Here is a 21611-nt window from a genome sequence, read left to right as displayed (position 1 = left end):
ACATCAGCAAATATGTAAATGCTTTTATTCTTTCATTTCTAAACTTCTTGTGGATTCTTCTAATCAAGACCGAAATTCATCTGAGTCTTTTCTGCCATTTCACATTTGCAGCAAGTAAGTAACTCAAATCAGAAAAACAAAAGAAGATGAAAAGAAGAAGAAAAACATACATGTTATCTCTATCAGAGAAATCTAGAACAAAAATAATAAACTGCACATGCGCATATTGTGTATATTTAAAATACCTATTTCAGCATCGAACAGCAAAATATTTTTCCATGGCAAAGGAAAACATAACGCCCGTAATGCTAAAATCACACGATTTATCATTTAAAAACCGATGAACTTGGCAGATAATAAATCTTCTGAAATCTTGGGAAGATGTAGCTAAATGGTAGCAACAACAAAGATCATGCTACGCAGAATCGATCTTCAATAATAGTAGATATTTTAGTAGCAGGGAAGTCATTTTCTGAATAAAAAAGAGTTTTTGTAGTTCTCTAGTAAAGAAGAAACGTTCAAAATATGAAGCATATAGATTTATCTCTTGAACTATGCTTAAAACCTATAATGTGGAAGAATAAAATAAAAACTATTTCCTAACTTCTTTTGTACTAAAAATTTGAATCATAACGAAAATAAGTATAAAAATAATATAAGAATTTCTTTGAAACATTCCCCCAAATAACATGCTAACAGGTTTTAAAAGTTTCTACTTTTAAAAGCAGGAAAAATGGACTTTGTTTTGTATGATATTAACAGCCCTTTTTTATCATAATTTTAAAGCTCTTTGGTTTCATGGATTTAGTAAACTTTGACCATGTTTTTAAATCACCGTCAGGCATACAAGGCAATTATTAATGTGTTCGATGATATTATACACTTTTAGTACAAACATTATGAAACAGTTAAATTTCTATAAATGAAAAAGTTCATGTAAAGTGAAAGTAATAAATAAATATATGCATATTGTACCGACCGTATATGAAACGCCAGCATTCCATAGAATGATTGGCATTTGTAGGCAAAGTATCAAATACGAGAATTATTACATACTTTCCATAAGCATTGTATATAATATTTAGGCAATTTAAAAAATTAAAAATACTATTTAGGCAAAGTATGAAGAAAACTCTTGGTAAGGTTATTATTTAAAAGACGTGCATTTGTAAAAAATACAAATTTTGTTTTTAAAAAGTAGCGAAAGATTGCAATAAAAAAAACTTTTATTCAAAGTACGTAAAGAACGATGTTAGTTGAACCAAAAAGATTATGTCTCCTTTCAAAGAAAACAAAATTTTTATATGAAGAACAGGAAATTAAAATGAACCTATTTATTGTAACATGGTAGTCTTGGCATTTGGTATGACATTTTGAATTACACTTCTTTACCATTTTCACTCTCATACGTCTCTCTGTTTTGGCACTTTGTTTTATACATACACTTAACGAATCTTTTGTCGCTTCCACTGGACTAAGCAACTGCACCTAAATGGAGAATTTCGTGATCAGGGATATCTTCAATCCTTAGCAAGTTCTTAAGGCATAAAGTTAATTGTGACCTCTCATAAACTGTTTTAAAGTTTGCCCGAAAGCTCCAAGTCGGTAGAAACCATCCTCTGTCATACTCATTACAATTACCTATACACTGGGCGAAGGATGGCGGAGATATATTTCATTATTTGCCTGTTTGTCATTTGCCATTCTATAGAATGCCTATTCCAGGTAGAATCATGGGCAATAAAAGTAGGTCTCAAATACGGCATAAACTCCAATTTTAAAGAAATCAATATTTTCACAGTTTCACAATCTACCATACAAGCCTTAACCACAAAAGCAGCATTATAAGGGAGAAACAAAACCTGTCTTCAGCCAACAGCAATAAAAAAATCAAGATAGCTTTGATAAAAGCACATGTCTGCCACTCATAAAATGAGAGGGCCGACCAATTTGCTAAAGAAGCAACAAAGTACGTTATCGCAACCAAAGTTGAAATACCACGGCCATCCTCTAACCTTAAACAAACACTTGAATCCCATCTCCTAAGTAAATGGCAAACTTACTGGCAAGAAGCGAAGCAATGAAGAAGAGCATTCAGGCTCATCCCCAAGGTTCACCGACACAACATTCATAAGAATGACAATTATAAACTTGTTGATTAAAGGTCAAGTCCCTTTCCTTACATATTTTTATGAAAGGAATATGTGCCTGTCAGATAGCTGTCAATTTGGGGAAAGGGATGACCTGAAGCTGTCAATTTGGGAAAAGGGATGACATTACATCTTCAACTGCCCCTCACAAGTCAAGGCACCTCAAAAGAGTATTGAGATCCCTGCGCTCATGAAATTCGCCTACAAACAAAAACACCTCCGTAGATATCTTGTCAAGATAATGGAATTTCTTGCAAGTTAAGGCAGAGAATTATGCGCCCCACCATAAGCCCTTACTGTATGTATGATGTAACTTTATGCATGCTCCGTATATGTTTGAAGTCTATTTATGCCTTAAGATTTCCCTGTTCAGTTTTTAAATAAACAACCGCATCTTCACGGTGCGCCGCGTGTGGTTCAAAACTTAGGGCTATGGCATGAACAAAATCAACAAATTCGCCTAGGCACGTCTCACACGATCCTGGATAGGGTTGTTCTAGATAGTTTTTGGAATGGGGCTATACCAGCTTGTCTATGACGAATACTTTGTGTTCCACCCAGTTTTCTCTGTACCCAATATAGGGAAAAGTGGCCTATGAAACGATTAGCGGGAATGCCTATGAAACGATTAGCGGGAATGCCTATGAAACGATTAGCGGGAATGCCTATGAAACGATTAGCATTTCATACATTCCATAGAGAGTTTTCAGCATTCTATAAAATGCTTAGACAAACTATAGAATTGCCGGAGATATGCATAAAACACTCAGCGAATATAATAAAATCTAAAGTAATGAATAAAGCATGATTTTTACACTTCCGGATACTCCATACATACCTGATACGAAAAATGTTCATTTAAATTCATTTTTATTGAATTTCTCCTTGAAATAGTATCACAGTTTGTTAGACTAACGTAGATGTATAAATATTTTGCATATATACCATACTATACATATCAGTGTTTTGTTTTGTTTATATTTTATGGAACATATACCTTCCCCTTTTATTTCCCTCAGAACTTTTGTATCACTTATTTGTACGAGTTGGAATTATTTCTTCCACATATATGAATCGGGTTAGGAACAATTTTGCTTTCAACTGTTCATTTATAGCTCTTTGACCTATTATTATGACCAAAATAAAATTTGAATTAATAAGTGATCAAGAAAAATATTTCTTTATTTATATTCTTGCGAATATTTTCTAAAGCTTATTTTGAAGATGGAAGTCTTTTACATGCTTTAAACACGTTAAACGTTTGTTTTAAGAGATAACATCGAAATTATTTTTTGTAACGAGCAATATTCAAGATAATGTTTTTTTAGTAAATGAACGGTAAAACTAACAATTTTTAAAATCAAAATTTTGCAAGCATTTTTTATTTGCAAACATTTATTTTGAATTGGTGACACACAGATTAAATTACTTTGTGCAGAGATTTTACAGATTACATTATTTATTGTTTTATTAAACACGTCTTAATAAAGATTTCCCGTCATTCTCGAGTATTGAAATTTTATTGCACTTTTTGTCTTTGAGTGATTTTCTAAGTAAATAGGCATGGTGTCTTTAAAGCAACAATTTTCAACAAAAAAATAGCTTGGGATTGTGAGAGACAAATTTAACAGTTTTTAACATCAAGAATAAGTATTTTTGCTAGGCCACAGCATAAAAGCAGTAATGGAATAAAATTTTTCAATCTCTCCTGGGAAAACGAACATTGACAAAAGTGTTCTATAAAATAGATTCCAAACAAACGTACGGATTAAAAAAAGGATAAAGGGAAGAGGATTAAATATATTCACAAGGGAATGTATCTATACATTAAAAACGTGGTCAATGAAAGTTAGACACAACAGAAAAGTTCTCTTTAGAATTATTGATAGAGTAATGAAGCTAATAAGTTTGGTCTAATAAGTACAAATATTTTACCCGGGTCTAATAAATACCCGGTGACGGCATTGTTTGTTTTTCATCTATTCTGCTTTCAAAAAAATGCCTAATGTCTCTACAGTCTTAGTCCAGAGATTGCTAAGATAAGCAAACCATAGACAGCTGATAAATACATTAGAAGTTGTTTTATAAATTCATCCGAAGAGCTATTTCGGCATTTTAAGAATAGGGCAGAAATTTTTAAAACAAAAATTTAAGCATTACTACCAATGTCTGCTAGGACAGTAAAAGTGTAATAATGTTTAGCCAATCAACAAATCAAAGATGTTAAATTGGTTTCAGCTTTATCAATACCGGTTGGTGAATCTTGTGACATAAATCATGCACCACGGGGAGGATATTGCAAATGCTGTCATTGAATGCATGGAGAAATATATTTCCCTCGATAAAATTTCAATAGATAAGACAAAAAGTAAAAAAGATAGAAAAGTGTTTTTTTTTTTTTTTTTTTCTTTTTAAGACGGAGAAAATTAATTACGAGATAACTTGTTTACTGTTGTTGCATCATTCCTCAAGCAGCGCTTTGAGCGTAGATATTTCCAGAGAAATTTTTAGCCTTTCGTCCGAAAAGGCAAAATCAGCAAGTCTTCGGTAGCTAATCATGTTCGGAAATTTAATCATAATTTTGACTCTGAGTCTGCAAAAATTATCCAAAAAGCTTTTTCGATTGGTGAATTGGATTTTCTTAAAGCTTTTCACGTCCACAAAGATTTATCCTGTTTAGATGATGTATTTAATTTCAATCCGTTCCTTGCTCACGCTTTTAAAATGTTATTAACTTAATTTTCAATTTTCCTTACTACTTCTGCCGACAGATGGCTCAAACTTCTCATTCGCTTTACTCCTGTTGAGTATAACTCCGCGACTTTCCCTTTCGTTGCAAATTTCTTTGCTTCTGATGAAAAGAGATCTCTACCTGTTTGCCTTCGAGATCAAAAGAATCTTGACATACATAATATTGTTGCTTTCCCTAATTTTATGTTTTAGTTTGGCGCGTTTCCCTTCTGACTTGATTCATACTAAAATACTAATATCTTTAACATTACAAATACTTTCAAAAAAATTTCGAAGAGACATTCAATCAAAGCTATTTTCAATGAATTATGTTTCTCTATAATATTTACTTGTCTATATTTCAATGACATTTCAAATTTTTATCTTGCTATTTATAAAACTGTCCATTGTAATATATACATGAAACATACGAGTATCAAACTAAGACGCTAAAATTTTCAAGAAGTATGAAATATTCCAAAATTGTAATACATTTTATAGAATAATTTTAATTTAAAAAATTTAATACATTTTATAGAATTTAAGTTGCGTGTTCTGTTGAAAGTCTGTAAAGTAACTGCGAATTACTGTTTTTATAAAAAGCGTTTATCCTTGCCTTATGCAATGCAAGTTCAGTGTGCAATGTTATATAGTCTATGATATGTAATGTTATATTATGTGTTTTATATAAAGCATTTATCCTTTATGATTTGTAACCATTGATAACATTTGACCACATACATAAAAAGCAGGTTTGTTATCAATAATCATTTGTTAAATAAAACCACAATTATCTCTCACATGGCAACATTACGACCTGTTAAAAATTTAATGAACAAATCTATCCTAACATTCTAAAATTCTCAATATTTAACATCCATCTTAAATACGGATATTTAAAGATGAATGCGGAAATTTATTTTAAACTGATACAAACATTCCAGTTTCTAAAAGATTCATTGAAAAATGTTCAAAAACATGTTCTTTAATTATCGTAATACTGATCTCCCTTTGTAAAATTATAGTGTATTTCACGCTTTTAAATTTTTATTGTTTCTTTTGCTACAGATCCCCGAGGAACTACACCACCTGCATTGACTGACACAAGAACATCTATCAATGTTCGACAAGGAGCATCAGCAGAATTGACCTGCGTGGCCCAAGCCTATCCTTTACCTAACTACAAGTGAGTTCCCATTTTACGTATCCTGTGTTGACAGATAGCTTTTGATGCCAGTATTTTTAGATTCTCCAGTGTACGGAGACTTCATAAGTCAATATTGGCTTTTCCAAATTAGATTTTCCTTTTCCAGATCTCGCTATAATTTTGAACCTAAAAGGGTGCAAATCAATATTACAGAAATTGTTTTCTGAGCTTTTATTTCAGTTCGTTTCTAAAGATTCACACTGTCTCTAAAAATTTGTAAGGGCGAATATTTTTTATGCATTGCCATCTCATTGCTATACATATCTATACTATGATTTTAGTTTTGTGAGTTATATTTGAGACCACATAAATGTAAAGTGCTGATAGACTATATATGCGGGTATATATATAGGTATTCCTCTTATAACACCGTTTCACTATTCCCATTAGAAAATTGATGAAACCGTCGTACAGCACTGCACCACGGTTTCGGCCTAGTATGTTAATGAATATTTTTAAAATCTCGTATAGCACATTATTGGATGTACACATATTTCGATAACAGGATTCGATTATTGGATGTACACATATTTCGATTTTATTTTTAACGTTTGCAAAATTAAGTGACGTACTATGCTATCGTATGTAATAACAATAACAACCCATTTATTTATGCACACAAAAATAAAATAAATTCCGGCAATACGTGCATTCTGTCATATCGAAATTATTAAGAAATTGAGTCGTGCCCATCATTTATTCAGTACCTATATTATGCTCTAATTTTTCAGTTAGTGGACAACATAAATTACGTAATTATGATTTTGTAAAAAACTGTTTTTTAAAAAAATAATGTCGGTGAATGTTTCTAATTTGCTTTATCGTTTTAGGAGCAGTTATTGCGAAATAATATTTCAGTATTAATGTCTTTTATCAAATTTTAAAAAAATTAAGAGAAAAAAAATTTTAGATGAAATACAAATTTTAAATCGTTTGTTAAAAGGAGAAAGGGCATCTCACGTCGAAAACATTCGAGCTTTCAATTAGCAACAATAAAAAATTATTTTATGTTTTAAATGCGATATTCGTTTGGAAATTATGGACCGTGTTATCGGATAGTTACCTGTATTTTTATCTATAAGATGTTGAAAATGGGAGGTATTTTAACAATGTAAATATTTTAGGGAAGCTAGTCTTAACAGAATCTAATGCATCTATTTCTGAAACAAAAATCCCAATAATTCTTCCGAATTATTTCCGAGAGTATCCATAAAAAGTTTCTAGAAATAAGAAATCTTATGTGAACGTCAGATGACATTATTGTATGGCCTGTCATTACATATTTTTATTGTGCCTCATTTAAAATTATGTCCTCGAATTTCACTAGATATATATTTTTTATTAATTCAATGCAGTTCTCACTTCGCAGCAAGACAAAAATACGCAAAAACTAAATATATCTCCACTGTTTAATGGAAATTGTAAAATATAAACACAAATAAAAAAACGTGTAATAAACAAATAATAAAAATAAGCACAACAAAAATACAAATAAAAACATTTTCTAAAACCAGATTTTGCAATTAAAATTAGAGTGTCTACGCAAAAACAAGCAATTCGGCCAACCGGCAAAAATAAAAAAAAAAAATTCAGGCCACCAAAATTTCACTTTTGGTCCCATTGGGCACAGCGACACTGAAGTTGATGCACCAACTAATGTAACTCGCTATATACTACTAAGAGTTTCAAATATTATCAAAAAAAAAAAAAAAAATCGCTCCACGTTGGGCTTACGCTGGGAATATAATAATTACATAATTCGGTGACTTTTAAACCAAAAAAAATTGCACAATTTACCAACATATAAGAAAAAAAAGAAAAAAACAGAGCTCACAGACCCGGTTGAAAGGGTGTGTATATATATACATATATAGTATGGTGGGTTCGATTACAATAAAAAAGAGAAATGCGTTATTAGATGTATTACTATATATATAAGTCCTTCTTCCATGTAGTTGTTACATATATACGTCTCATACACAAAATTTCAACGTTCTAAGGCTAATACGTTTTGAGGTATGTGGTGTACATATATATGAAAGTATGTATATGAGTGAAAAAAGTTCCTTCTTAATCCATTTTACGATCCGTTCTGGAAAAAAAGAGCCCTATATTCTGTCCGTACATACAAGTTTCACACAAAAAATTCGTCCAAATGGATTCGGGAACAGTCAAAATTGATATTTTCCTTGAAAAAATACCCAAATTGTTTCGCGATTACAGCACTTCCTTTAGTTCGTACAAGGGAGTAAAAAGTCAAAAATTCTAAATCTGCATCATTGATAATTACGTTTAGCATGAATTATCATTCAAATTACCATTCAACTTTTGACTAGCGAAAATTATATTCTCAATTAATATGTTTTACAAAATTATGTGTATATGTTTATGTTACGCTACATGTATATTATGTTATTATGAGATATTCACTTCTGTTTAATGTCAAATAAAATTTTTAAGGACGCTATGCTTTTATAAATTATATGAGCTATTCCCTGATGTCTTATTTGAATGCTAGAACTGTTTCGAGAGTTGTTTAAGAAACAGACAAATTGTAAATGAGAAGTAAATCTGATAATTATATTTTCAATAATATTTTAATAGAAATCTAATGTTAAATATGTATGAAGAAAATTTCTAAAACCTAAGTTTAATAAATTGCTTATGAATTAGAACCTCATTTTATAAAAACATCTTAATTACCATATAAACTTAGTTATTCCTAATTATGAATACTAAATTACAAGAAATGAATCTGCAAAATTCTTCTGCTTAGCTGTTCCACTATTCAGTTTTTCAGTATAAGGAATCACTCATAGTAATTTATACAAACTGGCAGAGTAAGTAAACTGGAAAAACAGTTAATACTATTGTTGTTGTTGTTACTTATCTCACTTGTCTGGCAGAGCCCACAAAGACAAGCAACAAGTTTGCTCCTGTCGTTGGCAAGAGCCTTGAACATCATACATGTGGTAATATGACTTTGCTGAGTTAAGTATTCAGTTTTGATGAAGAACACCCCGGGGGTGTAAGGGTCTGAAGGTCTTCCACCTTTGTTTCCCTACCACTAATTTCTCGAGAGGGCTTTCGAATCTCCGCGCAATTAGAGTATCCCCATGTCGCACAGACACTATACATTTACAAACATCCATGTCCTGGGATTAGAGCCCTAGCCCTTCGGTATGGAAGTCACCGTCGCTAACCACTATCCCGGTTGCGAGGTGCAGTTAATGCCATTTAATCGTAACAAACTAAGTTTATTATGCTTGAATCTGAAGTAATAAATTGCATGCACAAATCTAAATCATCCTTCCGAAGTAGTTTAATTTTTAAAAAATGCTTATAAAAATAGGAAAAGGCTAAAGTAAATTGCTTAATAACAGCAGGTCATACAATATCTATCCTTACTCGCTTAATGATATAGCTCTTTATACTGCAGACACTCTACTGGGATACAGTTAAGCAACTAATATTACTTAATTTTTCTCTCTAATACATGAACTATTTTGTTTCTCATAGCTTATTATATGAAATGACAATGCCGCTTCGAAAGACCCTTTTGGTTATTTAAATCCTTAAAGCCCTTGTCTAGACAAAATGGAATTGAAAAGAGAATTGGATGCAAAATGTTCAAATGTTTTGTACTAGAAAGAGAAAAATTCTGGAAGATACGAGACACAAATCAAAACCAATTTTATAAGCAATGATCCTGGATAAATTATGTATGTCATTACACTAATTTCTTTACAATGAACGTACCTATCATCTGGAATAAGTTTCTTTTCCATAGTAACGAAAGCTGTAAGTTGCGCAGTAAACCCGTTCTAAAAAGCAAAAGCTAAATTATGAACATTTCCAAAGTAAATATAATTGCAGTTCTCATACAGACTGAATACGTGCAATAGCCAATTAACTTTCCATGCTTTTATTCTTCATTATATTTTGATTTCAGTTAAATAGTTATTGGTTATTTATATGCAGATCAGGGTATTTCATTTAAGGTAGCTAACTTCTGCTTCACTCTATTAGAGATATTAAGGCCTACACTGTTTTACAATAGCATGAAGTTTTCCAATGATGGCAGCGTAAAATCACACTACCGAATTTCTGTAACAGATATTTGAAAACACACAAATAAAGAGCTCAAAAGGATTCCAAACTTACAAGCCCCAAAAATTATTTAAATTAAATAAAGCGACTTTTTCACTGATGCTACTAATTCTTAGTTACATAACGCAGGTGAAATTCAGAAGCAGACAAAGTATAAATTTTTAATTTCATCTACCCCCGAAAAAAAAAAAAAAAAAAAAAAAAAAAAACTAAAAACCGCAAATTAAAAAAATCCTAAAGAATAACTGGACAGTGGAGTCCAGTTATTTTTGCAATTATTTCCAATATTTAGTTGTTGCAAATAGCTTCACTTAGTAACAAAAAGTCCACTATTACACTTTCTAAATACTATTTCGAGTGTAACAATTAACTTATCGGCTCGATAGCGTCATATTTGTATTGTCCCAATATGAGGGTGATATAATTTTAATGCATGCTATCTAACTCCTGGATGAGAAGACGAACCCCACTAGTGGCGGAATGGTTAATCCTTCTTCCAACCCTGAGCCATTCACTCGACCAGCACTCTTTTTTGCATCTTTGAGCCCTCGTCTTCCACAAAACCACATCAAAGTGTTTGTGGATTTCGACATTTGTAAAGTAACGCAATACAACAGTTTACGTGCCCATCCGCCAAACGTAGGCCTGTGGAAACTGCAATCCTGGAACTATTGTATAAAGTTATTTCCGTCAGCGAGGCACCTGGCCGATATGGTAACTGCCCCAGTGGATTCGCTGCCTCACCGTCGGTGAAAAGAAAGGAATTGGCTGAGTGGTTAAGAAAGCTGAATAACTGAAGTTGTAGAGTAATTAGGTTATGTTGAAGCAGGACATGTGAAAAATGTTCAATGTCCTTGCCGGGACTCAAACCTGGACCTCTGGAATACGCGCCGAGTGTGCTACGGTTACACCACGATGGCATGCAGAAAGGAGGGAGAAAATACCTAATTAATTTATGGATTGCTTTTAACTGTATTTATAAGGAAATGTTTATGTAAACATTATCATGCCAAAGTTTCATCATTGTGCATTCTACTACAAGAGTTTACACAATTTGTGTCTGTATGTATACATATGTATTAACTAATTTGTTTCGTTCCGTGCGTACAAATATTGTAATGCACAGAATTTAATTGTCTGAACATACTGCCCGTCCTCCTGCCTTCAAGATATATTCTTATTAAATAGCTAAAACATAGTCTTCTTTAAGAACGAAGAATTACCTTATAAAGTTTGACTGCTGTAATATGTATATGTTGTGGTATGTATTAAGTACATGCATATGTCTGGTCAATTGTAGTGTAAGTTGTGAAACATAAAACCAGTACTCAACTAGGCAGTTGCGGGTAGAAGACGATACCCGATTTGTCATAAAAAGCCGTCCTGGCGCCCGGCCCTTCATTCACCTGTTCACCTTAAAAAGTTTGATCGAATTCGATCTCAGGCGAACAGGCTGGCTGCATGGTGGTTTTCACGGTCTTTCCACCCATGTATAGCTTTAACACTAGCCAGTTTCCTTTAGAAAGTTCTCCACAAAGCATTCCTTCTCTTAGACAGATAGCCCTTGCGTGTATTGCCATATCCAAATAGCCCAATGTAACCAAGCGAATACCTTTTGGTTACCCATGCAAAATAATTTTGCAAGTGTAGCACTTAACTATATGAATAAATATTCAAACTGAGCACTTAACATACATTAAAAGAACACTGATTTTTGAAGGAAAAATTAGAAATCCCCTTTTTAATGGAACGTACTGTTTGCTAGGTTTCATGGAACTTCAAATTGTTTTATTATAATTTGATTTTCTTCAGCTGTTAATTAAAAAAATCAATAGCAATATTTCCTTTAATAGAATAGGTTTAGACGACAGAGAGTTTCTAAAAGAACGCTTCCCTTTCTCCTCGTTTTATTATGTCGATAAAGAAAGAATATCTTCTACAAACAAAAATAAAATGAAACGGCTTGAGGTAGCCAGTTGAAGGAAATGTAGTCTCTCTAATAACAAGTTTGGCTGAAAGCCTTAATCGCCTTGATGACAAGATACACAGTGTTTCATGAATACGGAATGAGGTACTGCGAAAATCCGTATATCTCAACATATGCGTAGGAGAATGCTTGCTTAAACGCTGTCGGAAAATTTTTTTCCATCTATTAACGTGAGCATGCAGCGGTTTTATGCGTTTATGGCTAGTATTTAATGATCGTATTTACGACTGAATATGCTGAAGATTAAATTATTCTAGCGAATGGTATTTGGTTTTTCTCATTTTATGCGCAGTAAATGGAATTTTTTGAACCTCCTGAACGGGAATATTTCATTAAACCTATATGTAGGTCCCTCAAATTAATATACAGAATAAATTTAAAGAACATTTTGATTCTAAAATATAATTATCACAAAAGCTCCAAATGAATGATGGTTTACGAGATATGCTTACCATGGAATTTCATTTATGCTTAGCAGAGTTAAAAACGACTTTGATTATCGTAATTACTCATAAAACGCTTGATTAACGTTTCTGTAAATTCTTTGTAATAAAGATATTCTTTGAATTTTTCCATATTATAATTCGCTTGAAGCATCGAATTTTTCAGAATATTACGTTATATTAATTCCTTATCAAATAATGGTTGCTAATTGTTTTTTATCAAACTACTGTAACAACTATAACAGAAAACATTAATTGCATATTTCTGCTTTTCTGCTGTTGATATATCCCCGCTTTGCAGTATATCTGAAAACATTCTGATAGTTTTTAATATTATTCAAAATCTGTAAATATTTCCAGTGTTATATTTTGTATTTTTTCCTGATGTCCGTCATAAACAGCATTGAGAATTTATGGATTAAATAAGCCCTTCTTTTCCTACTTATAAAATGTTTAGTCTGTTTATTCATTTCTGTTTGCATTATTGGAGAATTAACTATGAAACAAGCTTTAGTTTTCGTATACTGCTGGGCTAAAAAAAGTGTAGCGAATGATTCATTTAAAATATGCACGTGGAAAAAAAAATCACTTGCAACGTTTTTCAGCTGTTAGGAGTTTCATTGAAATCCGGCAATAAATCATTTCTTTTTAGCATTAAATACATTTCAAATATAATATGCAAAAGTCGTTCGTTTTTTGATGAAAATAGAATTTTTTTTATTTTGGCTATTTCCCAAAATGGCGCATATAATTGCAAAAAGAAAAAAAAAAAAACATAAATTACATTAAATGTTACTACAAAACATTAGGAATATAACAAAATTCATTAGAGAACAACACTTTGTCAAAAATAACAGTTTTTGTTTAAGGATATAATAGCTTTGCTGAAGGCAGAGATGCATCGATATTAAACTGCGTTCTCGTTGACCATACACTTCAACTAATGAATAAGCAAATTGTCTAAAAAATCTGGGGTATTTTTTGGGACAATTCCTATATCATTTGGATCGTATTAAGCAATTTTAGGGACCATTTGAGCTTGCAATCAGCGCTTCGCAAATTGTTCCAGAAACATTGACTTTTTTCGAAAGCCAACTGCGCTCAAAAGGCTTAGGAGATATTTTCTCACTTTAAAACACATTCTTATCAATTATAAATCGTGAATCTAAGCAGATCCAGCTCAGCAAGCAAATGAATGACGCTCCAAAGTTGAACCATCATAGGAAAAATCATCTCGTTGATTCAAAAATCTAGGTAATTTTTTTTTCTTCGATTTACCTGAGACTATATATCATGAATTTCTGTTAACTGACCAAGCAGTCAAAAGATTAATATGTTACTGGTTTGCGAAATTTACACAAAAATATCCCCAGAAAAACTATCTAAATTGTAGAACAAAGGTATTTGGATTTTGCATCACAGTAAAGAACTTGCATGTAGTAATTTTGTGCGTGATATTTTGGCTCAAAATTCAGTAAATAGGTCTTCACAAGCTTCATATTCACATACGATGCTGTTTTATTTACAACTGGTTTCTTTATCCATCGATGCATGGATTTTATACCACCATAAACCATTTGCTAGCAGTGATTTCTTTTAGAGGGCATTTTAGTTAAATATTCAATAAATGTGTCTCCGCAGGTTGCGTATTCACATAATTGTATAACAGTATTTGAGATTTTTTATTTTTACTTCCTTCTGCGCGTTACAGGAAATTTCGCAATCGCGATAAATTTCCTTTATCATATTTGAATAAAAATATAAATTTTGATCGTTTCGAATCAATCTCGCTGATTTTTTTTTGGCGTGATGTCTGTACGTACGGACATAATAAAAGACTATTTTGTCACTTTTCCCGAAAACGAATTGTATAATAAATTCAAAAAGGATTTTTTAGTCATCTTTGTACGTATGTATGTATGTATCTTGTATAACTGTAAAACGATTAGCCACAGAACTTTGAAATTTTGTATATCGGACTGCTATGTTGTCTAGCTGTGCAAAAACGTTTTTTATTAAAATCGGCAGAACCAAACGTAGATATCGACACCATTACCCGTCTTAAAAGTCTTGTAATCGCTACTCGTAACCATATACCTCTAACTACAAGAGCGCTTTAAATTACGAAAAAATTCTTTGTTTTGGCAATGACAAATTTTGAAAAAAAAATTATTTTCGGTAAAAAGCGAAATCTAATTTTTAATGGAGCCTTCCGTCTCCTATATTTATATTTGGGAAACTTTTATTATTTTTATACTCGTTATGAAAAGATAAAATAAGAAGAAATTTGAGTGCCTTACGACAAAAAATAACCGGGGTTTTTAGTTTCAAAATTTGCAATTTCTGATGCCCCTTTCAACTTGCCTTGAGAAATCGGTTAATTAAGTTAGAATAATTCGAGGAAATAAGTTTAAATGGAGTCAAGCAAAAAATGTGTATAATTTAATAGGCCGTAAAAGGAAGTCATGTTTTGCCTACAACAGATTTTTTTTATTGTCCATTGACACAATGAAAGAAAATTTGCTGTGAGACTTGAAGAAGTTTCGTAAAATCGATTTTAAATCATGCTTCTATTCATTCTATTTAAATCATCATTTATTATTTTTATTCATTTTCTATTCTATTCTATTTAAAACATGTTTCTATATTTCTATGAGTACGTTGGCACCACTACATTGTATCGAATGGGATTAAATTAATAGGGATGATGTAAATAATGATCAATAAATTGAAATCTTGTGTTTTTGTGGAAAGCTTTCGGATATTTTTTTATTATTACAGTAGTATTTTTAGGAAATAATACTTTCATTGTTAACAGCACTATAAGCATATTATAATGCGTATTTTTTTTTGTTTCGTTCTTTAATATTTAAGATTATTTCTTTCTCTAAACTCATCATGCAACAAAGCTTTGGCTTCTACTATTGTCAATTATTCTGCGTTTTAATCTTGGGTAGTAGATAAGAAGAATTTGATTATCTTAGGATACTAAAAAGCAATTAAGCTGCTGGAAAAAAGAATCATTACCAACTTCTTCCTCTTTTTTTTCCTAACCAAGTTCATAATCTTGTGTCTATTAAAGAAGAAGATGAAATTGTTTATTGCATACTCTTTTTATACCTTTTCAGCTCTCTGCTACCATCTAATTAAATGGATGCGTAGCTTACGAACAAAATTAATTTTCGTTTCGAAAATAATTTATTTTTCATTTTTTATAACTTTTTCCCAGGTTTCCTGATGCTAAATTTTAGAACAGAATTGCGTTTTATAAACTACCAGCTTTCGTTTCCTTTTTCATCCAAAATAATACATAATTAGTTAATATCATAAACCTTTTTTTAGCTCGTAGCAAATAAATTATTTTCCTGTTCTAAGGATTATGTGTTTTTAATAGGAGACACATTGCTTGCTTTCTGGGCAATATAATTTCATATTAAGAGGTACTGATAAGGCTATAATTTATAACTTTCCTTTTTCCTATCCTTTTTTCTGTTTCTCTGCATTTTAATTTGGATAAATGTTTCATATTTTTTCTGGAATTATTATCTAGTTAACGGTTAGTTTAATATACACATATTAATTATTTTTAGTAACATTTCCAGAGGAAGACTTTTAACTGCATGTCTCTGGTAAATTAATAGATATTAATTTAATATTTAGGATTTTGTTTCATGTGAGTGATTATAGAAAAAAATGTTTTCCAATAATTCGAAGAAACCACTGTTGCATTGTAAGCCACACATATTTCTTTACAGTTACTCGTATTTCCATCTGATTAAAAGATTATGTTAAATATTATTTTTATTAATTCTAAAAAATTAACTGAATTATTTCTCTAAAATATTACGAAATTAAAGCCTATAAGCAATTTTCTGCATAATCAAATCGACTACGAACGAAACTTTGAATTTAGAACGAAACTTTATGAATTTAGGGTGACATGTAAATCGTTAGTATGAAATAGACTTTTATAATGAGTGCTTTGTCTTCTACAAATTTAGGCTAGAACGTTTCGTAAGCTCGCAGGACGTAAAATAAAGAAGTTTATACTATTAATATATTTAAGAAAAGGTTTATATCAAACCTTATTAAAAATTATTAAAAATGTGTCTATCATATCATGCAAAATACCTGTAGCCAATTTAAATGAAATTAGCATATGTGCAGCTTTTGCACGAAATCTCTCTCGAATTCAACAAAAACTCCAAATCATTAAAATCATAAATATGTTTTCAAATTCATTTCATAATAATTATTGTTATAATAATGCTAGTCGCTTTACGGGTAATGCATTCGAAGGCAGCAAAAAACTGCTTCGGGGAACACATGCGACCTCTACTCAGTGCCGTAGATAGAGAGGGTTGTGCACCACGAGAGGCAAATTTCGAGGAAGGTATTTTTTTCACATGGAACATTATTTTATAGGGGTTAGTCATAAGGATCGTCGGTACAGGTGAAGAATAATAGTATTCTGAATTTTCATATACCGCTCAATTGAGAAGAAAAATATTTTTGTTGTAGATGAAATATTCAAAGACATCAACACGAAATATAAAAAGACATAACAATCAACTTGATATAGCCTTTTTTATTTCTTCAAAGCTCTTGATTGTAAATTTCGAACGTTAATTAAATTGTGATCATGGTGACATCAGTAAGAAAAAAATTGTCATTAATAGGGAAGTATTTCATAGTTATTGCTATGGAAAACGAAACCCGAACGTACAAAAGCAGTATTGTTTTATTTTTTGCACTTTGTTCTAAAATGGAGTCTTCAGAACAAATTTCCAAATACTAATTCAGAAGTCAAACAACAAAAATCAGCGTTATATTTACAAAATTTTCACAGGACTAGTTTCGATGGTTTTACCGAACCACCATCCTCAGCTGCAAAACCGCAAATGAACAAGATAGGAAATAATGATAAGATAAGATAAGAAAGCCTGGACAAGAATAAGCAAGTGGCGCCATCTGTTGGTGAAACCAGAACTAAAACATTATTTCTTTAAAGGCCGAAGACAAATTTGGATTGGAATTAGGATCGTTAACTAGAACAGAAAGATTTTTATGAATGTGAAATGCCTCTAGAAAATCCAGTTCTCCAATGGAAGATGTTTTTTGAATAACTTTGGCAGCAGAAAAATTGAAAGTGTGGTTTTCGGACCAACAATGTTGAGCAACAGAAGACTTCTGTGTTTCCTTTTTTCTAACATATGCCTCATGTTCCTTGACGCGAAATTTTAATGCTCTCTTAGTTTGGCCAATGTAAATTAAACCACACTGGCAAGGAATCCTATAAATACCCCAGGAATTCATATCCGGAATGGGGTCCTTGAGTATGGAACTCGGAATTTTATTGATGGGAGAATAAACAACCCGAAAGTTAAATTTCTGCAAAATATGTGCAACTTTATAGCTAATTGATGGAAAGAAGGGAATGACAACAGAATTTTTATAATCTCCTAAAACAAGAGTGTGCCTTTTAGTGTGTTGAGATGAGAATTTTTTAACTGCTTGATTAATAATGTTGGGTGGAAAGCCCCTGTCAATAGCTATTGCTTTTAAATAATTTAGTTCTTCATCAAGGGCTAGTTTGGAGGAGCAAACTTGAAGAGCACGGTAAACATAGGAATAAAATGAAGCTAACTTTTGTTTAGTCGGATGACATGATTTAAAGTGTGGTGGAAGGCAAACCGATGAAGGTTTACGGTAAACCGTAGTACTGAAGTTGGATGTGTTACGTGTGACCAGAATGTCGAGAAACGAAAGAGAATTTTGTGATTGCATGAGTTTCGGTAAGTACTTTTTGCAATTTTCAAGTTATGTTTATATTTTGTATATTTGGATATTGTGCTTTGCTTGTCTGGTTTCATGCATTTTGCTTACAAACGTTTTGTTTTCTATTAATTTCAGTGAGGGATTTTTCTGCTGTTTTGTGTGTGCTTTATTATTGTTTAGTTAATTTAGTTTGATTTTCTGTATTGTTTATCATGCCTTCATCCGTTAATCGTTTCACTAAATTACACCTGAAACGGCAAAAATTCCTGAATCATCTTGACTTTTTACTTAAATGTAAATGTAAAAAATTGATCCCCACTTTTATTCAAATCAAATCTAATCAAAAACCTTCGAGTCGCGTTTCAAGAATTCTGTTAAATTGCAAGCTTGCCTTACTTCGGTCCGTCACAAGGGATACACGTCAACAATTGTCCAAAATTGAACGTGAACTCTATAAACTTCATCTGGAACTCGCTAAATCATATCCAAAATTCACTGCCCTTGAACAAATGTCTTGGTCTAGAACGGAGAATGCAGTTAACCGTCATAAAAACACCCTTGCAGTTAAATTCGAAAAACTTCTTTTACAATCTTCCAGTTCAAGTAGTTCAAAAAATCTTCCCATTGTAAACATCAAGCCAATAGTTAATATTTCTAATGTTAGTCTTTCAGAAGAACTAGAGAGAATTCTAAAATATAATTTTAACTTCTCACAAACCTGTAAACCCTCGATTCCAAAGATTTTGGCTCCTATTGAAAAAGCTTTCAAGTTCAGTAAAGTTTCAGATTCACAGAAAGAAATGATTAGACATCTTATCGCTCATAATGTGAAATTCAATAATAAACCTTTGAAACCAAATCTAACTGCGAGAGAAAGAGCTACATTGCGTAAAATTCATTCTAACCCGGATATTATTATTTCAAAAGCCGACAAAGGTGGCCAGATAGTCGTCAAGGATAGGAACATTTACATCGATGGTGTCATTAAACTCTTAAACGAAGGACCATATAATCCGAACCCTAAAGATCCTTCACCTTCGGACTGGTCAAAAATAAAAACTGCGATCAAATCTTCGCAAATCATTTCAGGCAACTTAAAACATTCACTTATCCCATCTGTTGCGAATTGTGCCAGATTATATGCTCTTCCCAAAATTCATAAAAGTGGTATTCCTTTCCGCCCTATTGTATCAAATTTAGGTACTGCCTCGTATCCATTAGCTAAATATTTAGTTTCTAGATTTTCAACTCTATTAGACAATAACATTTACACCATAAAAAATTCAATAGAGTTTGTAAAAAAGGTTAACAACATTTCTCCTAGTAATTTACTCATGGTTTCTTTTGATGTAAAATCATTATTCACCAATGTCCCAGTGGAGGGTGCATTAAGATATCTAGAAACCAGACTTCGCGAATTTCATTTCTCTTGCATTGAAATTGATGAGCTAATTTCTCTTACTCAACTCTGTTTGAAACAAACACATTTTGTTTTCCAAAATAAATATTACAAGCAAACTGAGGGATTATCCATGGGAAGCCCCCTCAGTCCCATCCTGGCTGATATCTACATGCATTATTATGAATCAAAATTGTTTGAAACTTTAAACTTCCCTGCATGTTTCCGCTACGTAGACGATACTTTTACTCTGTTTGAAGGTAATAAAGATGATTTAAATAAAGTTCTTTCAACAATGAATTCTATTGATCCTGCTATTCAGTTCACTTTTGAACTTGAGACTTGCAATTCTCTTGCGTTTCTCGACATTCTGGTCACACGTAACACATCCAACTTCAGTACTACGGTTTACCTTAAACCTTCATCGGTTTGCCTTCCACCACACTTTAAATCATGTCATTCGACTAAACAAAAGTTAGCTTCATTTTATTCCTATGTTTACCGTGCTCTTCAAGTTTGCTCCTCCCAACTAGCCCTTGATGAAGAACTAAATTATTTAAAAGCAATAGCTATTGACAGGGGCTTTCCACCCAACATTATTAATCAAGCAGTTAAAAAATTCTCATCTCAACACACTAAAAGGCACACTCTTGTTTTAGGAGATTATAAAAATTCTGTTGTCATTCCCTTCTTTCCATCAATTAGCTATAAAGTTGCACATATTTTGCAGAAATTTAACTTTCGGGTTGTTTATTCTCCCATCAATAAAATTCCGAGTTCCATACTCAAGGACCCCATTCCGGATATGAATTCCTGGGGTATTTATAGGATTCCTTGCCACTGTGGTTTAATTTACATTGGCCAAACTAAGAGAGCCTTAAAATTTCGCGTCAAGGAACATGAGGCATATGTTAGAAAAAAGGAAACACAGAAGTCTTCTGTTGCTCAACATTGTTGGTCCGAAAACCACACTTTCAATTTTTCTGCTGCCAAAGTTATTCAAAAAACATCTTCCATTGGAGAACTGGATTTTCTAGAGGCATTTCACATTCATAAAAATCTTTCTGTTCTAGTTAACGATCCTAATTCCAATCCAAATTTGCCTTCGGCCTTTAAAGAAATAATATTTTAGTTCTGGTTTCACCAACAGATGGCGCCACTTGCTTATTCTTGTCCAGGCTTTCTTATCTTATCTTATCATTATTTCCTATCTTGTTCATTTGCGGTTTTGCAGCTGAGGATGGTGGTTCGGTAAAACCATCGAAACTAGTCCTGTGAAAATTTTGTAAATATAACGCTGATTTTTGTTGTTTGACTTCTGAATTAGTATTTATTCGGCGTGTTATTGTGTCTTAATTAAATTTCCAAATATTCGAATACTACTGCCAGCGTTTCTTACATTTGCTGTAAATATGGTACAAATGCATTATAAAAAGAGTTTTTTAAATACAAATCATTTAACAAGTGTTTAAGAACTTCAAATATTTACTTTATGTATATATATATATATATTTAAATATTTCTATACTACCTACATAAGAGCTAGTGGAGAAATCAAATAGACCTCTAAATTGTTATCGATGGTTTTGAGAGGAAAAAAAAAAAAAAAAAAAAAAAAAGAGCAGAATAATAATATGATTTTAAAACGTTCGAATAAAGTTTTGCTTTCAAAATAAACGTAGAATTTTTATTTATTTTTCTTGGCTTGTGTACCAAATACGGCGGCAATTTCAAGGGCCGCCCCGAGCGGAAAAGTGTTTAGCGACACACTATCGCCAATTTGAGAGCACTGCCCAATAGGATAGCC

The 21611-nt window shown here is 32.0% G+C and overlaps 1 protein-coding gene across 1 annotated transcript in view; it reads left to right on the top strand.

The window, feature by feature from the left end:
- Nucleotides 1–21611, top strand: part of LOC118200827 (cell adhesion molecule Dscam1-like) — a 1398975-nt gene that overhangs the window by 975849 nt on the left and 401515 nt on the right. Inside the window, exon 5 of the mRNA XM_085827411.1 lies at nucleotides 5949–6066. Coding sequence (XP_085683537.1) covers nucleotides 5949–6066 — 118 coding nt within the window. The remainder of the gene's footprint in view (nucleotides 1–5948; nucleotides 6067–21611) is intronic.

This window comes from Stegodyphus dumicola, chromosome 12 (genome assembly GCF_044657685.1).
Source record: "Stegodyphus dumicola isolate Sdum_Otavi_A_Nest chromosome 12, ASM4465768v1".
Taxonomy (NCBI): domain Eukaryota; kingdom Metazoa; phylum Arthropoda; class Arachnida; order Araneae; family Eresidae; genus Stegodyphus; species Stegodyphus dumicola.
Note: the sequence above shows the minus strand (reverse complement) of the source record. Positions and strands in the feature narration are given on the sequence as shown.